Source organism: Lutjanus erythropterus, chromosome 16, assembly GCF_056507025.1.
Source record: "Lutjanus erythropterus isolate fLutEry1 chromosome 16, fLutEry1.hap2, whole genome shotgun sequence".
In the NCBI taxonomy this organism is placed as follows: Eukaryota; Metazoa; Chordata; class Actinopteri; order Lutjaniformes; family Lutjanidae; genus Lutjanus; species Lutjanus erythropterus.
In genome coordinates, this window is record NC_139332.1 from 2,043,647 (window position 1) to 2,064,094 (window position 20,448).

General features: G+C 38.5%; 1 protein-coding gene across 5 annotated transcripts in view; it reads left to right on the forward strand.

The window, feature by feature from the left end:
- Positions 1–1,206: 1,206 nt before the first annotated feature.
- Positions 1,207–20,448, forward strand: part of atat1 (alpha tubulin acetyltransferase 1) — a 32,089-nt gene continuing 12,847 nt past the window's right edge. For 3 of the 5 annotated variants that reach the window (XM_084739067.1, XM_084739068.1, XM_084739069.1), the window contains exons 1-10: positions 1,207–1,501; positions 2,019–2,079; positions 4,758–4,849; positions 5,146–5,203; positions 5,307–5,420; positions 7,899–8,000; positions 12,507–12,552; positions 13,003–13,048; positions 18,253–18,327; positions 18,614–18,827. In XM_084739067.1, coding sequence (XP_084595193.1) covers positions 1,410–1,501; positions 2,019–2,079; positions 4,758–4,849; positions 5,146–5,203; positions 5,307–5,420; positions 7,899–8,000; positions 12,507–12,552; positions 13,003–13,048; positions 18,253–18,327; positions 18,614–18,827 — 900 coding nt within the window. In that variant the 5' untranslated portion in view covers positions 1,207–1,409. The remainder of the gene's footprint in view (positions 1,502–2,018; positions 2,080–4,757; positions 4,850–5,145; positions 5,204–5,306; positions 5,421–7,898; positions 8,001–12,506; positions 12,553–13,002; positions 13,049–18,252; positions 18,328–18,613; positions 18,828–20,448) is intronic. The other 2 variants (XM_084739065.1, XM_084739066.1) reach the window with 1 other exon arrangement.

A 20,448-nucleotide genomic window follows, 5' to 3' on the forward strand; every position in this document is an offset into this window, starting at 1 on the left:
GCTCAACACTAAAGCCTGAAAATCCACAACTACAACTGTTCACACACAAACCAGGCCTCACCGAGGTCATCATGGGCAACCACATACCAGTCTTCACATCTATTCTCCTAGTCTACATCTAACTCGGTTCCCTTTCTACCTGTGGGAGCTTTACATAATAATGGACACAACAACAGGAGAGGAGTTTATTGCATTAGCATTTATTGTAACAGGTGGATGAACTGAAAGGAAAAACAGATACCTAGCACCACAAAGGTGCTGCTGCAGCTGGATGGAGAGACAGAGAGAGAGAGAGAGAGAGAGAGAGAGAGAGAGAGAGAGAGAGAGAGAGATGAACAAAAGGGCCGGCCTAAATAGACTCCCTAGTCAACACAGGTGTGTGTCAATCAGGTAGGAGGCATCAGCAACAGGATCAATAGGAAACACCAAAATACAAGAGGATGTAACTAAATATAACACAGCTTATTGAACATATGTAAAATTTCAAATGTATTCTGATTCCTGAACACCACCAAGCTGATCAAAACGCCTAAACAGAGGATAAGAGTGTACAGAGATTCACATAGACATGGAACTTTAGACACATATAATGTAAATAAACACTAGTACATTTTATATAAAATTAATGTGTCATGTAATAATGTTTTCACTGTGTTGATGCCACCTTTTTAAATATGGTAATGATATTTGACTGTACATTTTGGTGTAATTCTGTGCCATAAAATTCTTACCACCAGTGACAAATTATTATTAATTATTAGTATTAGTGTTAGCATTAGTGGTGAGGGGGTAGTGGTAGTAGTAGTTGGCCCACTTCTGCTTGTTTGGTGCGCAAAGCTGTAAATCAAGCGTCCTTCATCCATTTTACCGTAAAGGTAAGACAAAATGCTCCTTAAAAACGTAAAATTAAAGGAAGGAGTAAAAGTTGGCTAACGAAGTAATTATTGTCCAAGACTTGTTCAGGTTTTTGTCTTACTCAGATACATTTTCAGAAATACTCATTTATCTTGAAATGAAAGATATACAATGTTCAGTGTTGAGCTCAGTGTTTATTTGACGCCGTCTTTTACATGCATTACGGTTCATGTTGCCGGGGAGTGACTCACAACCAGCGACACAATGGAGCTGCAGTGACAATGTAAATACAAGGTGCCTGTTCATGCAGCTCACACAGAGTATTATTTAGTGTCAGTCACATTCTGTCGGTGTAATGTTGTATCCGGGCTGCTAGAAGCTAGCTAAACTGTTGTTCCTGTGTTAACGAGTCAGCTTGGTGGGTGAGAAGAGCCCCGTTTAGCTAGCCCGCTAACAGTTAGCTAAGCACCTGCTTGAGCTCTGCCTGTGAGATTGTCTGTATCAGCGTGTGGTATTGGAACTGTCCAGCTAGTCTAATCTGTCTGAGAGATATTATGGAATTTCCTTTTGATATTAACCAACTGTTCTCTGAGAGGGTCTCCATCTTGGACCAGACCCTTGTTGCAGGTCGTAAATCAGCAGGAAGGTAAGTTTGAAAACATTTTCATTTTCTCTTTGTTATTTGTTATACTGTTAGCTACATTGAAACGTTACCTACCAACACAACATTACAGTACCTTCTCTAGGGTACGGCAAACTCCATTCGAAAATTTGTCCATTTAAGCGGACATGTTAACTGGTGCTCACATGTTGTTTTGATGAAATGTTTGCATTGTGCATCACATTTGTTTTGTCTTTGTAAAAAAAAGATAACAGGACAATATTGAGACAGTGACTTCAGGGTGTGTTTTTTACACAATGAGGGCATTAAGCAGAGAAACAGACAAATACTCAAAGGCTCAATCCTCTATTGAAAACAGTTATCACACAGACACAGACGGATACATCCACGCCCATGGGCCATCTACAGTCCTGCATGTTGTACTGTGAGAAGGAAAGAGGTGGAGCATCCACAGGCTGCATGCCGGTCCTTCTCCTCTCTGTGTGGCCTCGTCAGCCACCAGTCATCCAACCATATTCTACTCTGTTGTGTCTGTTTGCAGGCCAGATCTCCAAGCCCACATAGCCACAGTTATTGATGAACTTGGGAGAGCCTCAGCAAAGGTGAGTCTCTGTGGGAGTATACTTGTATTTGTGTAAGCATGTGTGATGAGGTTATGTATAGACACTAGACACTTTAACAGAAACCTCTTCCTTTTTAAATTTGCATAGATTTTGATGCTAACATTTCATTGTCTTTTACCAATGACAGGTGTATTGGCAACAATCCGGTGATATGATAAGTCACAAATACGGGAGTTACGATTAGGGATGATAACAATAAATCAGTGAAGAATTTGATCGATCATGTAAAGTTTAATCGATCTACTATTAAGTTGGCATCTGAAATATATACCACTGTATATGTTTCATAGGCTATACTCTTAGAAAGAAGGGTTCCAAAAGGGTTCTTCCTAAAGGGCTGTGGTTCTACTCAGAACACATTGCTTCAGAGGAACCCTTGTTTAAAGAAAGGGATTGTCAAGGGTTCTTACCATACCATAATGTAAAACAATTCTCAATAGAATTCCCTGGGGTGATTCTGGATAAAACCCTTGGAATATAAAAAGGTTCTTGGTATAACTTCATGACTGTGTTCTAGATAAAACCTTCAAAATATAAGAAGGTTCTCAGTAGAACTTCCTGAATGTGTTCTAGATAAAACCTTTGGAATATAAAAAGGTTCTTGGTAGAACCTCCCTGGGTGTGTCATAGAGAAAACTCATAGCATAAAAAAAGGTTCTTGTTAGAACTCCTGGATTGGTTCTAGATAAATCCCTTGGAATATTAAAAGGTTCTCAGTAGAACTCCCTGGTTGGATTCTAGATAGCACCCTTAGAAACGTAGAATGGGTCTGGATAGAACCTTCAGAGAGAGTTCTAATTGGAACCATTGCATCATAAAAAGGGTTTGTTGTAGAACCTCTCACTGCAGATGGTTCTCGGTATAACCATTTCTATTTTGCTCTAGGCAAAAGTCTCTGAAAGGGTCCCAAGTGAACTTAACTATAAAAAGTTCTAACAGGAACCAAAAATGGTTCTCCTAAGGGGACAAGGTGAAAAATGCTGTATGGTTCTAGTTAGCACCTGTGTATGTAACGCTGTCAGAGAACATCTAACATATTGCCGTGGAAATAAAACTTAAGTATGTAAGTATGATTAATCGATTAAGTGATCATTAATTATCCCAATGATTGATTAAGAAAAGAGTTTACAATTTGCAACCCTAGTTACAATCAATATATTGTGAGATTGTAAGCGAGTTATATATTACATTTTTTTTTAATGAATTTTAGGAGAAGTGTCACAGTATAAAGAACACACCACCATATGTGTAAATTCTGAATTTAAAAAGTTTTCTTTTGTCTGCAATCAGAACAGTGAAGATAGATGACAACACTACTATCTAACAATCAGGGTTTAAATACAACACAGAATTAACTTCTGCCACAAATCTTTTCACATATCATAAAATCATAAAACTGTTTTTGAGAACTGATGCAGTATCACAGAACATAATAGTGTGATAATCAGCAATGTACCTCTGATAGCAGCCTCTCATTTTTAGCCAGTGCTAAAAAGTGCAGCGACCACAGGTTATATTAGCTGTCATAATAAAGGTTAAAACTTGTCTGTTGATGGTTTGTGTGCATCCAAAGACCATTTGTGAGGCAAGAAGCTCTGCTCTGTAACACCATTCAGATCAGAGTGGACTGAGTGTTTCTGTATTTCCAACAAAGTGATCTATTCACCAGCCAGTCGATGGATTCACATTGAACTTCATTATTTGGATCAAGTAGCTTGTAAAAAATAAATTGTGGCAGATTTAGTGTCGCTGTTGTAATGTGTCAAATACATATTTAATCAATGTTATGTAAGTATCAAATCAGACTCTTTGTTGGCACACAACCAATATAAAAGGACTTACAGCTTAGCCAAAAATACCTGATCTGAACAATTTATTATCTCAATCATATCATATTTCTTATGCACAGAGGATCTAAAATCAGTGAGCTATGACAGGGAGTGAGAGAACATATTTCAAGTCGAGGTGATTCTTCTCACATTAGACTATTAATATCCCCTTGCAGTGTGACTGGAGCAGAAGAGGTTAAAAAAAAACCACAGTAATAACCTGACCAGTCTTTTCCTGGATTTTTCATTCATGTCATCTGCATAGATGAATTAATGACTATCCCGCAAACTGCTTTACAAACTGCATCTGGGCTACAAGGAAACCAGTCAAATGTTGTGCAGTTGTTTCACTAAATGTCCTGTCATGCCTGAATAAAGCTGTAAGGAAAATTAATGCAAATGTCTCCTCAGTCTGAATGAGAAAAAGCTAGCACAAAGTTCTTGTATGTCTGCTTGTGTTTAGATAACATTTGACAAATCTTTGGATAATGGAAAAATGGTTTAGTAGAAAAATAGGTCTATAGTTTGACAGATATTCTTAACTGAAGGTCCACTTGCTAGATTTTTGTGAAGTTTTCAACTGCTTATTGTAGTCTTAATCAGTCCCTGGATACCAACCAGGCTCCTACCAGACTACTATCCTAGAGTCAAGAATTAAATTTAATGCTTAACTTTGACTTTGATATCCCCCAAGTAAGATATTATTAGAAATATTGTTTCTGCCCCAAAACTCATCAGGACTAGTACTTAAAGTTAGAAATGGCACCTGTACCTTTGTGATATTTAGTGTTTCTACATGTTGAACAGTGTTTTTCTTGCTTTCCACAGGCCCAACAGCTCACAGCTCCTATAACAAGTGCTTCCAAGTTGCAGTCTCAGAGGCATCAGCTCTACCTGCTGAAGGACGGAGAGAGCAACGGGTACATCTCACTCCCTTCCCTCAGCTTTCACTCATAATACACACACATTTTCCACTGTTTGTCTGCCGACCTGCTCAGCTCACCACCAGTCATACTGAGTCATACTGTGGTCACAAAGCATGTACTGTACTGTTGAGATATATGAGACACTGTGCTTAATGCTCATGACAGCAGCTCGCCTCAAATCACAAAATAGGAAACTAGGTTGAGAGCCTTATACACTGCACTTCTCTCTGCACCCCTCTCCAACCCAACCCAACCAAACTGACCCCCCCCCCCCTTTCCCCTACACACAGAGGACGTGGTGTGATCGTGGGATTTCTCAAAGTCGGCTACAAGAAGCTGTTTCTACTTGTGAGTTACCTGTTATTATTTTTCCTTATTCCTGTCTTTTCAGATCAGCTGTAATTTCATTGATTTGATGTCTGTTTATGCTTGTTGTATATTTCCTTTTCAGGACCTGCAGGGTGTGCACATAGAGGCAGAGCCACTGTGTGTTTTGGATTTCTACATAGCAGAGAACTTGCAGCGACATGGCTATGGGCTGGAGTTGTTTGATTTCATGCTGCAGGTGAAGCATTCCTCTCACTGGGGAAAATTTCTCTAGACCAGACTGGGTGTGTGTTGTTACACCTCCCAGTTACCTTTACAGCTTAAAACAGGAGTAGTGAGTGGGCTTGATTCATTGCCAAGACAAATGTTGTGATGAAACACAGATTGCCTGATAGAGTCATAAATGGTGGTTGGTTCCAGAAGTATTATACCCACTGTAAATATACATGTGAAAGTTTTCTTTTGATGATATCCTTAATTATATGCCGACCAATACTGGAGTTTTGATGCCAGTACTGACTGCTTTTTATGTCCAGCTCTATCTAATCTGTTGAGTCACCTGGATATTGTAACATTTCTGTAGGTTGTTATAATGGCCATCAATTTCAATTATCTCATCCTCATGTCTGATAAATCATGATTTATCAGTACCATGACACATCTAAAGGCAAAAGTGTTCTAGCTGTTCCAAATGACCACACTCAAGGACAGGGTGAAAACCCTTGTGTTATGGAGGCAAAAGACAAATGGGGATAATGGCACATGGGAGAAATTAGCCTTTGGGACTTTCTACTTTCTGGCAGAAAGGCTGTAGGTACGTAACAATATCAAGAGCGACAAAGTCCACATTAGTAGCAGCTTGTGGTGGATTAATTTCACACAGACTAATACCCAGGAGATTGTGGTGTCAACACAGGTTTCAACAACAAAACTACTTGGTTAGGTTTAGGAAAAAGATATTGTTTTAAGTTAAAAATAGACCATTAACCCTGTGTTAGAAGGACTTTCTGGCAAAAGGATTTCTGGCAGAAAGTCTTTTCCAGGATGCTAACTCTTCTTGCGTTTGCGTAGCGTTAATTTCTAAGGACGCATACAACCATTGCTCCAAATGGACGCAGGATACGCAAGGCAACCAAGTGTAGGGATGCTTAGGGGTGCGTATGCGAACGCGTAGTTAAAAGCAAGTATGTTTCTGCCCTAATGGCACAAACCATCAGACAGTCTCCTCAAAGACATGGCACACATGGAGTGACAGAAGTTGAATGAAGAACACAATAGCAAAATCTTTTACTTGTGATCATTAGATTGAATTGTTAAGGTACGGAGCAGTCATCAGCAAATAAAAATTATGCAGTATTTATCATCTAATCTCAAAAATGAGGCAAATTTCCTTATGCTGGTATGGCAGGATGTCAGCTTGGTTCCATTTATAGAGAGCCTGTCTGACCCAATCTGAAAGCAACCAATTACCTCACTAGTCAGCCTCCTGTTTATAACCACATGCGCACACACCTGGCACAAAGTCAGTCAAGCTTGTTCCATAAAAACGATCAAGCACTTTTTCCCTGTATGTTTACTATTTATCCTTAAACTGGTACCAACAAGCTGTATATGCAGTAAACACAGAACACAGACACACAACATGAATGATAAAGATGATGCTCCAGAGGCGATGTGTCTCTTGTTGCATTTTAAAACAAAATAGTTGTTGAGCTCACCCCAAATTAACCCAGAGAAAAGATACAAAGAAGTACCCTCACCAGATTCCACCACCAGAGGGACTTTTTGGATGCCATTAGATGGTCCAGCAAGCACTTGATTTGAAGCATTCTGAAGCCTTTCATCTATAACTCTGATATCTGAAAAGTTGAGACACTGTGTAAAACATTACTGTGATACAGAATGTGATCATTTGTTTATCCTGTTTGTCATAAACTCAAATGAAGACGGTACAAGACAATACTGTATATGTAATGTTTTACATTATCAACTTTGTTGATGCCAACAACACCTTTAAAACAGGCGAGGACAGTCGTAACAAAAAACTGGGAAAGTTGTGGAAAAAGACCAGTTTGGAACATTCCACAGATAAATGGGTTAATTGGCAACAGCTGACATCCTCAAAAGGCTCAGTTAATCACAAGCAAGGATGGGGTGAGGTTCACTGATTTGCAAAACATGTTTCACTTCATAAAACCATTATTTGTACTGTAAGCATAGTTCATTTGTGAATGATTGCATTCTGTTTTTACACGTGTTTTGCACAGTGTCTGAACTATTTAGGAATTACTGTTGTAGATTAAAGGTCTCAGTATGCTTCAAATGAAGTGGTTGCTGGGTCATCTAATGTCATCCAAAACTCCCTCTGGTGGTGGAATTGGGTGATACATTTTTTGTAGCACTTCAAAATAGGGGTGGGAGATATGATCCCAAAATAATATCATGATATTTCAGGTTTTTCCGGGATAACACAATTCTTGATGATATGACAAAATACTGAAAAATATTTTTGGTTTAAAACTCACCATAACTGTTTATTTTAATGATCCGATATGACACACTGATTTGCCAGCTGTGTGCAGGTGTGAAAGTAATTCAGTCTGAGTCTCTTGAGTTCATCTAATCCTTGAAAGTTCTGCAGTACAGCTGCTGCCCACAGTTCATTGCTTTGTGCTGTTTATCACTGACTGAATGTTTTCTCATTTTTCTACTGCAGCACAAGAATTTAGAGCCAGTTCTGATGGCTTACGACAGACCTTCACCCAAATTCCTGTCTTTCCTGGCAAAGCATTACTGCCTGACACAGAGTGTTCCTCAGGTACAGTCTGTACTTCACTATCACCCTTATCTATGTCAACGGATAGTTCCCTTCTGTCCACTGTACTGAAACTAAACTGTCGGACTTCTAGTTCTACAAATGAAATTTCTAGGAAATATTAGTTTTTCTCAGGGGAGGCAAAGAAAATAACACCTGCTTTTATCAGACATTTTCTTTCATGTGACTTTCAGTGTGATTGTTCCACTTATTCTGGTTATATTTAGACTCTTAGCCTTCTTCCTCTTTCTCTTTGATTCTGGCTATTTTTAAGGATTCTGTTTGATTATTTGGTGTTTAATATCACAATAGTTTTTGAGCAAATACCTCATAAATATTTATTGATATTCCAACAGTATTGTAGGGATGACTACTGATGTTTTCACAAACCGTTAACACTGTGAGATTTTTGATCAATAATCATCTGTAATGTGAATATAATGACTAAGTGGATAAAGGCAAATAAGAGAACAGCTAGAATAAAAAATGACATCACTTTACTGTAGTGCAACCTTTAAAATCTGAAAAGAAAACAATACTATAATCAATATCATGATATGAGACTAGAGATTATATTGTATGGCAAAAGTTTTCTTTTTTGAGATATTGCCCAGCCCTAAATGCATTCGTATTCAAGTACAATGATAAAAAGGGGAAGTCAATGCCAGTACAATGCACCTCAGTGTTGTTAGCATTACATCATTTCCATACAATCAACAGCTCATTATACATCAGAGTGGCAATATGTCATTAAGACCCAGTCGCCAAGACTGCTCCCCCTTGTGGGGGGAAGATCACACGTTCAGATAATGGGAGAAACAGGAAATGCTAAAAAGCTGCTGTGTGGCAGGTTGTAAAACAAGTAAACATACAAATCCACCAGAGGGCTGTACTACGAAGGGAGCTCAACACAGCCAGGCTTTCTTTGCATGAGCTGGCTCGACAAAACCTAAAACCCCAGTCAGAGATAACGGGTATCACGACGGTGGTTATCAAACTGCTTTGTTATCTTAGACTTTTGTCTTCAGACTCTGTGCGCGCTCACATAAAAGGGGCGTTTGTTGCGTCATTTGACTCTTCTCCCACATGAAATGAAGCGATCGCGAGCCACTTACTTAAGTAAAAATTATCAAGCTGAATACATTACAGCAAAAAGCAACACTGTTGCTGCAAATACAGCAGGAGAGGAAGAATGTTGTCAGAAAATTACTGATCGACTAAATGCGGTCTTAATGCTGCCGTTTATTCTAACATGAAAACTGCACATTAAAAAATAAAACTCCATACAGCAGATTTAAACATGATGAAGTCTGTCTGACACTGTCCTATGATGACAGAGACGTGGACATCACTGAAGTTTTTGACCAAACCAACGTAAAATAAGTGTAACTGATTTAAGAGTGCCTGTGATAAATGATGATGAATTTTCTAATCAGTGATCTGAACTGCAATATCACCAAGGCAAAACAGATAACAGTAAAAAGTATTTGTTGTAGTAGTAGTAGTAGTTGTTTCATCATTATTTTAGTGTGTGGATTATATACCATGTCAATTTAAAGTGTTGATATGATCTGGAGCAAATGGGAAAAATGACTCTGTATCATCAAATGGCGCTTTTTACAGACAGTTTAATCTGAAACTCTGAACATAACCTGCTCCTGACCAGGTTATGAGTTTAGTATAAGTTACCATGGTGATCTAGCCAGGTTAAAAGAGAGCCACCTTCATGACACTGAAAACCCTGGCTTTAGACTCAACATTGCTCGCTAACCCATTAATCTCGCTTCGTAATACACCCCTCTGGATCTTTGGTTTGCCAACCTTCCTGGAAAGGAAAGGGATCCCAGAATAAGAGCAATAAGAATATCTGAACCTGTAAATTCATTGTTGATTACAATATATAGTTAAGTTGTCATTTAAAGTGATGCCAAATAAGGAACTAGAAACTGTATTAATAACCATATTACAAAGAAGATACATGAATATTTACTATGAGTGTGGTTATTAGCTAAATGATGCCAGTGACAGTTACTGCTGATGCTGGAGTTCAGTCATTAATGTTACAATACAGCAGCATCAGACTGTCGACTGTAACTAATAGCTTCAACACTTGTCTTTAACAGTTAGTCTGTTTTTACAGAATGTACAGACTGCCTAAAGATACCTGGTAATTTAATAGAATCACTAGTTAGTCACTTTTGGCTCATTTATCCACTTTGAGGGGGAATACTGAAGCAGCATGATGGCTGACTGATCAGTTCATTAAGGTATCAAAACACTTGGGTTCAAGCAAAGCCACAAAATAATTATTAGACAGACAGATTTGTTTAACGTAACATGACCTGAATGCATACAAACTAGGGTTGCAATTTGCACACACTTTGTTTAATTGATCATCAGTAACATTAACAATCAATTCAGTGCTTAAGTTGTTAAAAAACTGAAAATAAACAATACCAAATGTGTTTTACCTCCTCAATCAAAGCTTTATTTCCACAGCAACATAGTGCTTATTCTCTGACAGCATTGGATAGCCTGTGAAACATATAAAGACATAAAGGCTGACAAATTAAACACATGTACTTAAATATTGGATATCCTATATATAGGATTATAAAACAGGGTGGCCACAGGTCCTTAAAAAGTCTTAAAATTTCTTAAATTCACATTAACTAATAAAAAGTCTTACAGAATATTAAATAGTCTTAAATTCTGTTTGGGAAGGCCTTAAATTTTTTCTGGCTACAGTCACCACAGTACTTGGTCTTGATGGGAACAAGCTGGTTTATAAAGAGTATGTTCTAGACGAGATATCTTTGTTATGATTATACACTATGCAAATAAAATTGAATGAAATATTTATTGATTAAATGCTCTGATGGTCTAAAATTCACTACAGCTGTAATAGTTGAATTTCAGTGCCTCATGTCACGTGAGAGGTTTTTTCAGGTTTTGTTAATAAATGTGTTTGGAAGGATTTCCTTTGACTCGACCAACTATTGTCATTTTGGTTTGCGTACAATTTTGAAATGACTATGTATTTACTCAGAAGATGTCTATATTTTCACATTCAAAGTTTAGTTTTACTACAAAATGGCCTTGAATTTAATTAAACGCTGGCATTAAAAAGTCTAAAATTTAACTTGCTGGTACATGTAGACACAATGTAAAAATAATCTGTTATATTTCAGATCCTTATTTGATTGTAGATTGATTAAATTTTATTTGATCAACCAAATTCTTCACGACCAATTAATCAATCATCAAATAATCATGATCATCTCTAATCCTAACACGTCTGTCTGTCTGTAGGATCTTTGGTTTTCTATCCCCCAAAAAGAGATATGGCTTGCCGTTTTTGGCAAAGTACCCATATGTGCCGGTCTGATGTATCTCATTATCCATTTTTTAACGAAAACTACAAACTTTCAACAACAGCATGAAAATATCACATATTGGAGGAAATGTTTTGTTTGCCTTGAAGCAGTGCTTTGAACCTGGCAACAAAAGATGTGATGTTAGATGGTGTTGTTAGTGAGACGTCTTCTCCAGTTAAAACATCAGCTGATTTGTGATGAAACAGTTTGAGGCGTCACATTCTCCCTGAGTTAGTTGCCACAGCTGTTACTTCAATGTGTTAGAAGCATTTTTAATCAACACTAGGGCTGCACAATTAATCGAACTTTTATCGAAATTGCAATATGGCTTTCTGCAATTTTCAAATCGCAGGAGCTGCAATATTTGTTAAAGGCAAAGTGTGTGTGTAAAAATGAGGCTGAGATGTCCTGTCCTGCACATCAGATTCTACAGACTTGAAAAAAACATCTTTTTTTTTGTTACAGATTCCTGTAAAAAAAAAAAATCACACCATACACATTTTACCTGTTTTTAAATCAAAATAAGAATAATTATGTAAATATTAGCATTGCAAAACATATTGTGATTCCAATATCAATCAAAATAATCACAATTAGGTATTTTTTCAAAATGGTTCATCCCTAATCAGCACTTACATTATGTATTGGAGTCTGTATTGGCTGCTACCCAATATTAAAGGAATCTGGGCCAAAAATACTTGATTGAGACATCTCTAACAAGAACAAGCAGTATCTGCTCAGTCTCAGTGAAGGCCTTCTGGTGGTCCACATTGAGTTAGCTATGACTGAATACTCTTGAGTCAAAAAAAATCCAAAAGCTAGAATGCAGACCTTTGAGCTTAGATTATTTTTGGGTACATATACAGCTCCCAATGATCAAGACTGGATTTTGAAGTCTCTAAAAAGGAACGATCAGATAAGGGCCCTGGCATGTAACAAGTGTGTCTCTGAAGGGGCTAATGGCTTTCCTGTTTGTTTGAATTATATACTTCCTAAAACATCCTAACATCACTAAAACGAAGGGGGGATGTGGCTGAACACACAGACACAAACTGATAATAAACTGAGGGTATATTACTGTAAAAACCAATCTAAAACAATTTTATTTTTTTTGTCTTTTCATTATGCCCAGGTAAATAACTTTGTGGTGTTTGACGGCTTCTTCATCAACAGATCAGGTAATTCTTTCTATACTCTGATCCCACTACTGACAAGGGTTGTGCAATTCTTTTTCTTCTCTGTGGTAATGTGAGCTTTGAGGCGTGAGCATGTGGTCGGCTTCAAACATGCTGAACCAGTGCTTGGGTGGCATTCTTTGTATTTCTATATCAACCCTGAATCTGCTTCCCTTTGTTTTGGAAAAAGAAGCTGCACAATGACAGCACAGCCACATACTTAAGTGAATACATCACGTTCAATTATGTAACATATTTTGCATGCTACAGCTTTACAGTGAACTTTTGCTTTTGACATTACAACAAATTCATCTTTTTTGTTGCACATATCTGTGTGGAAAGAAAAACTCTCCCTCATTAGAGATGTAAGTGTGAAAAAAGGGCACTCGACCCCAGAGTGCTGATCTGCTTTTATTTCAGTTCCAAATTCTTTGTTTCACCAAACTCTCCCAGGCTCGCCCTCCGCTCCTCTGACGGATCAGGGGATGTACGGCTTTTTGTAAGGACTTTTTGATCTCTTTTCTTTTCCCATACGTCCCCAGCATCTTGACCCCCTTCCCTTGTCTCATGAGTAGGTCCATGTTATATGCATGATATTCAAGGTTTCACTTATTTTCTTCCTCAGCAAGTTTCAGTTCCTCTTTCCCATCACCTGTATTTACAGTGTCCACCTTCACAGAAACAATATGTCGTGTATTATGTGTCATGTCATATATTGAACCTACCATTCCAGGTGTCAAAGTATTACAGTATCCAGAGATCCACAACCCCTAGACCACCTCAAACCCCCGCACACCACCTGACAGGCAGGATAATACCTGTCTGCTTCCTGACTCCTCTAATGTCTCTAATTGTCTGTCAGTTCACCCAGAATCAGAAATACAGCAAATGTAGTTTACATGTCGTACTATTTATCTATCCAGATAGTTGTGGTGTGAGTTGCAGAGTTTTCAAGATATCTGCAGTTACCTGATGTCTGGCTTTTCTCCATTATAATGGAACTAGATGGCTCTCGGCTTGTGGTGCTCAAAACGGCAAGAAAAACCATTAGAAAAACTCAACAGTGATGGCTCTTTCCAGATACGATGGCCTGGTTATTCAAGATAATCCACAGACCTTGTGAGCACTTTCATGTAGGAACTGTTTTCTTTCTACTGAACTACATGTACCAACCATATTACTGCACAAAAGGAAGCATACATCTGTGCATGGATAAGAGGCTCATGCTTGTGACAGTGTAGGCTGTGAACATGAATGAGTCCTTAGCTGAGCTGTAACCTCTCATCCATGAGTAGATGCATGCTTTCTTCTGGATGGTGATATGGTTAATGAGTGTAATTCAGAAGAAAGGACATAGCTCCTACATCTAGTTCCATTATATTTGAGATAGAGCAATTAATCAGTTATCAAGTTGATTATCAATTATTATGCTAATCGATTAATCAGCTTTAGTTTGTTTAAACACCACTTTATTAAAGAGAATATAGCAGAACATTGTACAGTACAGAGAAATAGCACACAAGGCATTTTCAGTTTTTTACAGTTTTCCTTCCCAGCCCAGGACCTTAATCCCCCTGACCACCCCCCAGCCCACAGACACCCTCAGCAAAGGGTAACCTGGTTGGTAGTACAGCTAACCAAAGATAGCTGTAAAGGTATATAAACGAAAATGACAATGAAACTGACAATGGAACTTGACAGTGGACTCAAAGTAAATTGTAGCAAAGAGACAAAAGAAAAGGAGAAAAAATAGAAGTGTTCTCAATTAAAATGAATAAATGTACAAATAAAAAGAGATGAAAAAAGAGTTTAAAAAAAGTAAATTTGTAAACAATTTTAAAAAGAGAGAAGAGAAAAAAGGAAAGAGAAGAGAAAATAGTTGTTAATAAGGCCAGGGCCACTGGACCACTGCAGGAGTACATAACACCCCCATCCATGCATGAGTATATCTGTGAATGGGGGGCTGGGTGGCTAACAGGTGGCAAAACTCTCATACACAGTAAACATGACCAGGACATCACTACTGTAAAATTTCACTATCAGGCAGCTGATCAAAATAGGATGTCATCTTGGACTGCTAGAAACCCTGATCGACATTTGTCACCACGCACCACCAATTTTATAGACCAAACAACTAATAGACAAATAATTGAGAAATACAGATTAATCATCAGTTAAAATAATCATTAGTTGCAGCCCTAATTTGACAGAGGGCAGACATCTCTACAGCCAATATCTCTGTTACTCACAAGAAAACTATCTAGATGGATAATAGCACTACAGGTAGGAGGGAAAATGTGTATGTTTGATTTCAGGGTGGACTGTCCCTCTGTAACAGCTTCTACACTGCATTTTGCTAAAAGTTTGGATTGCTTTATCACCATTGCTTTAAAACCACACACCATTCTGTCAGCAAAAAGTGCAGAAGGGTCTATTTGCAGCTCGCAGCCTACAAAACAAGGCCAATGGTACAACACGTGCCAGCAGGGACAGAAGCACCACCAGTTTTATAGTTCATAGTTGCTGGAATAGAACAGTTAGCTAAAGAGAGACAAAGTCCTGACACCACCTTGGCTGCTATTCCACCAGCTTCTGTAACTCAGCTCAATCTCTCTGTGAGGTGTTGCTGAAAAAAGTAAAAGCTTGAGCATCATTTACTTTACCACCAATATTAAAAATAAATGATTGACTTCTCCAAAAAGATGCTGTTAAAATTTTAAGCCCTTGATTTTAAGTTAAGATTTTAGTACAAGTTGACCAATGATTAATGTACAGCTACTGTGAAGGTTTATTTGCACAGCAGTGCGCACAGTAATTTGTAAATTTGTATTATATGCCCACAGTTTTAGCTTTAATCTCATGGTGTCACACAGAGTTCTGTGATTGTGTCCTGCCATCTCTGGATTCACTGTGGTCCAGTTAAAGGCTTGTGGGAAACGGTGTTCATTAAATAATAGTTGAAGAAACAATATTAGAATGTTTCTTTTGAATTCCCGTCCTTATCAAGACGCATGGGAGTAACTGTTTTGTTATTGGGTTGTAGTTTTAATATTTTGTGTTATTGCAACTGTCACTCACTGTGAACTTCTGGTTCCATTTTGTCTCTCAGTTGTTTGCTCATGTAGCTAATTAAATTCTAGCTATATTGGCTAATGCAAGACTGTACTTTAAGATACTGTATGTAAACACTGTCTGTAGCTACCTGGTTCTTGTTAGTGTGCAAAAATATGATCTTCCAGTATTGACGCACATATTTTAGATTTATGTGCTTGATTAAGGTGTATCTTTTCATTAATCAAAATTAAACATTTATGATGATTGATGTTGTGCTTGTAAAATTGTGGATTATACCAGTAATGTGTTATTATTCCATCTTAATAACTCTTAATAGCTTTTTATTGCCCTTTTTATTGCCCCTTTTGTGCCATTTTAGGTTAATGGCATGTGTGTTGTACCTGTTTAGTGTGTCTTGTGCTGCTTGTTGCTCACAGACATGTTCTGTAGCCATTGTAAGCTGGATAGATCACCTGATCAAAGCTTTTAGAAATGCAGTGGTGGAAAAGCTAACATGTTGAACTTCAACAAAGATAAGAGCATGGGACACAGTTTAAGGAAACAAGTGAATGCCTTATATATGTTGTAAATTTAAGAGACTTTGGTAAAACAGTTGGACTGGGGTCACATTGAGGCTACCAGTCATTTTAACCAGAGTTCCATTTATTGGTTTTAAAGGCACCTCAGTGACTTTGATAAAGATGAATTAAATAGCATCTGTAAACTAAAAATCTACTTCAAAACAGAATTTAGAATTTAGATACACACACATAGACGCACGCACGCATACACTCACTGCCCACTTCATTATGAGTTGGGCACCCTTTTGCCTTCAGAACTGCCTTAGTTCTTCATGGCAAGGTGCTGGAAACATTGCTCAGAGAGTTTGGTCCAAATTGACATGACAGCATCACACAGTTGCTGCACATTTGTCGGCTGCACATCCATGATGTGAATCTCCTGTTCCATCACATCCCAAAGGTGCTCTGTTGGATTGAGATCTGACGACTGTGGAGGCCACTGGAGTACAGTGAACTCACTGTCATGTTCAAGAAACCAGTTTGAGATGATTTGAGCTTTGTGACATGGCGTGTTATCCTGCTGGAAGTAGTCATCAGAAGATGGGTACACTGTGGTCATAAAGAGATGAACATTGTCAGCAACAATACTCAGGTAGGCTGTGGAGTTAAAATGATGCTCAGTTGGTACTAAGGGCCCCAAAGTGTGCCAAGAAAATATCCCCCACACCATTACACCACCACCAGCAGCCTGAACTGTTGATACAAGGCAGGATGGATCCCTGCTTTCATGTTGTTTACTCCAAAGTCTGACCCTACCATCTGAATGTCGCAGCAGAAATTGAGACTCATCAGACCAGACAGCATTTTTCCAATCTTCTATTGTCCAACTTTGGTGAGCCTGTGTGAATTGTAGCCTCAGTTTCCAGTTCTTAGCTGACAGGAGTGGCACCCGGTGTGGTCCTCTGCTGCTGTAGCCCATCTGCTTCAAGGTTTGATATGTTGTCTGTTCACAGATACTTCTACATACCTTGGTTGTAATGAGTGGTTACTTGAGTTACTGTTGCCTTTCTATCATTTCAAACTGGTCTGGCCATTCTCTGACCTCTGGCATCAACAAGGCATTTTCAAACAGAGAACTGCAGCTCACTGGATATTTTCTCTTTTTTAGACCGTTCTCTGTAAACCCTAGAGATGGTTGTGTGTGAAAATCCCAGTAGATCAACAGTTTGTGAAGTACCAACAACCATGTCACATTCAAAGTCACTTAAATCACCTTTCTGCTCTATTCTGATGCTTGGGTTGAACTTCAGCACGTCATCTTGACCACATTTACATGGCTAAATGCATTGAGTTGCTGCCATGTGATTGGTTGATTAGATATTTGCATTATCGAGCAGCTGAACAGGTTTACCTAATGAAGTGGCTGGTTAGTTTATATATAAATAATAATGAACTGGTGCAGCTGTTAACTATGGCTGAATAAAAGATTGCCATTTGTTTAATCTTTGAGAAATAAAGTCAGGCGCTGTCTCTGCTGATGACATGTAGTCCAGTTTCAAGTTCTGGGAGAAATTTTGTTCTATTGAAGAACTCAGGACCATTATGTGAATTCTGTTTTAGGGTTGATCCTCACTTTAAAGGTCCAGTTTGTAAGATTAAGAGGGATCTGGCAGAAATATGACAGGAATAGTATGTTTTCATTAGCGTATAATCTCCTGAAAATAAAACTTTGTGATTTTGTTACCTTAGAATGAGCCCTTTATATCCACAAAGGGAGCAGCTCCCTTTCCACAGAGGATGTCATGTTGCACTGCCATGTTTCTACAGTAGCCCACAACAGACAAACCAAATACTGGCTCTAGATTTGGCCTTTAACTTTTTTTTGCAAATTTCGTGGACTCTACAAGCTCACTGCTAGATGCCACTAAATCCTGCACACTGGTCTTTTAAGCTTTCACAACCAGTATTTCAGCCTTCACCATTATATCATTTTATAGTACTGTCAGAGGAAATACTGTTCAAATGTAGCTTGTAGAGGGCAGTATGTCAGAATATATTGCAGGGGGAGGGACGAGGATCCCATTATGTTGTGTTTCTGGCCCTGTTCTAAGTGTGTTCTCCTCCACAGCGGCCCAGTTGAGAAAGGTTCCCCCAAAAAAGCCGGACGGAGAGATCAAACCCTACTCTTTAATGGAGAGAGAAGGTAAACAAACTCTTGGCATTTGTTCCTATAATGCAATAGAGAAAAGACTTGGGGGAAAAAAGCACATCCTACAAGATTTTACAGGGGTCAGCCTAGATCTACTTAATCAGCAGTCAGTCTAAAAATAAAATTCTCTTAGACGTGAAGGAAAACATTTAGATTAGCATTCAGCACTCAGACTTTTATGTGATTCAAACCCAACCCCTCATTAATGTTGAAACTAAATACAATAACTACTTGTTTGCATATAAATGAAGTCACTATATGGAATGATTTTCCTGTTCAGCGGTACGTCAGGAGCAGAGGGCTCTTCCCTGGCCGTTTGCTCCTCCTCACTCCCCCCAGCGGTCGGTATACTCCCAGTACTCCCACTCCCTCAGCGTGGGATCGTCTCCGAGCAGGGCGCCCCCCAGAGCCGCTCCAGCTTCTGCCCCTGGGGGCAACAGGGATCAGAGCCCACAGTCCCCTCTCATCGATCGCTGCAGGGCAAGGCGCACCAGGTAAGAACTGACACACATCCAGCCCTGCTGGCCAAAGTTACACGTATTAAAGTAACTGTGATCTGTATCTGGATGGGTCATCTTTTAGAACAATTCTCATATAAATACAGGATGTCTTAAAGAGTGGATTCCAGACCTTACATTTTAGTATGTAAGGTTCCAGGTAGAATTTATTATCCTCTTCATCTACAAAATGGACATCGCACTGGGAGAACAAAATGTACATTTACTTCCCTGGCAAATGGCCAAGGAAGAGTAAATGTACTTGGTTACATTCTACCACTGTAGCATTGTTAAACCCTTGTGAGTCTGCAGTGCTCGGCAGGGGGAGTAAAGAGTTCGGTATCAGCCTGTGGGACATTCTTGTGCTTCTGGCCTGGATGCTGCTGAACCTTTTCCCAGTTGACAGTGGGGTGAATGGTCCACTGGAGGGGGGACAGGAGTTTTTGATAATGTTGATGGACCCGCTGGTGCAGCGACTACGTTACTGTTACAGTTTTTCTCATTGGCTTTGGCTCAGTTCTCAATTGAGAATTTTGTTTTTCAAAACACAAGGTTAAATTCTCAAAAGAAGTTTGTTGCTCATAACAGAGTGGAATTTCTCATTCATCCAAACAAACTGTACACATCTTAGCACGTGTCCAAAAGAGTCAGAACAATTGTCTTTGACTTGCATAGTAACCACCTGCACATGGCTCACTGATCACAACTGAGATGATTCTCAGTGAAAAAGTCAAACTCTTCACAACTTCTAAACATCCTTTATTGTTTGACCTGACACATGCAAAATGATCCATTCAGTTATCACAATCTGTCAGACATACATGTATTTTCCAAACATATCTATGATATGTAATGTTTGTGATGGTAAATGAGCTGCCAGGTGACAGCAATGAACTAGGAATCACATGGAGGTCATTTTGTGGCATATTATCTATATATGTCTTTACATGAAAGATGAAATGTGAATTTTCTGTTCATAGTAAATGTAATCAGGGGTGTAGTTGGGGCTAAACCAAAATAAACTCAGTTCATCACCTCTTTGAAATGAGGCTGAGATTTTCTCATCTATTTTCTGATCAGCAGTGTTAATCATGGGGAAAAACACTGTTTATCCACCTGTATTTACCACCTGCATGTAACATATTACTGCACAAATAAATTCACTATATAAATGAGTCTGAAGGTGGGCTGAAATGTGTATTTCCTTTTACCTTTTACTATACATTGAAATTTGAATCTGAAAACCAAAACCTATATTCTTGTAGAATACAGTAGACAGTCAGTGTGTCAAAAAAAAGAAGAAACATAACAGATTTTTGCAGACATTTGCAGGATTGACTGTCAATATTGAAAAAATGTCTAAACATTTTGAGCAGTGCAGCTCACACGATGACAGATCAACTTTTCATTTTGGTTGCGTTGGCCAATTTAATGAAACAACAACCAGGTTTTGAAACATGAATGAATTTTTTTGGGTGAGACTTTTGCAAACATGCAAAAGGATTGTGATGTCCCAGGAAACACTTGTTACAGTTACACTTAGACTTTAGAGAATTTTAAGACTGTTTTGAAAATTGAGCCAAAACAATTGAAACAAACTGTAATCGAGTGTGTCAGC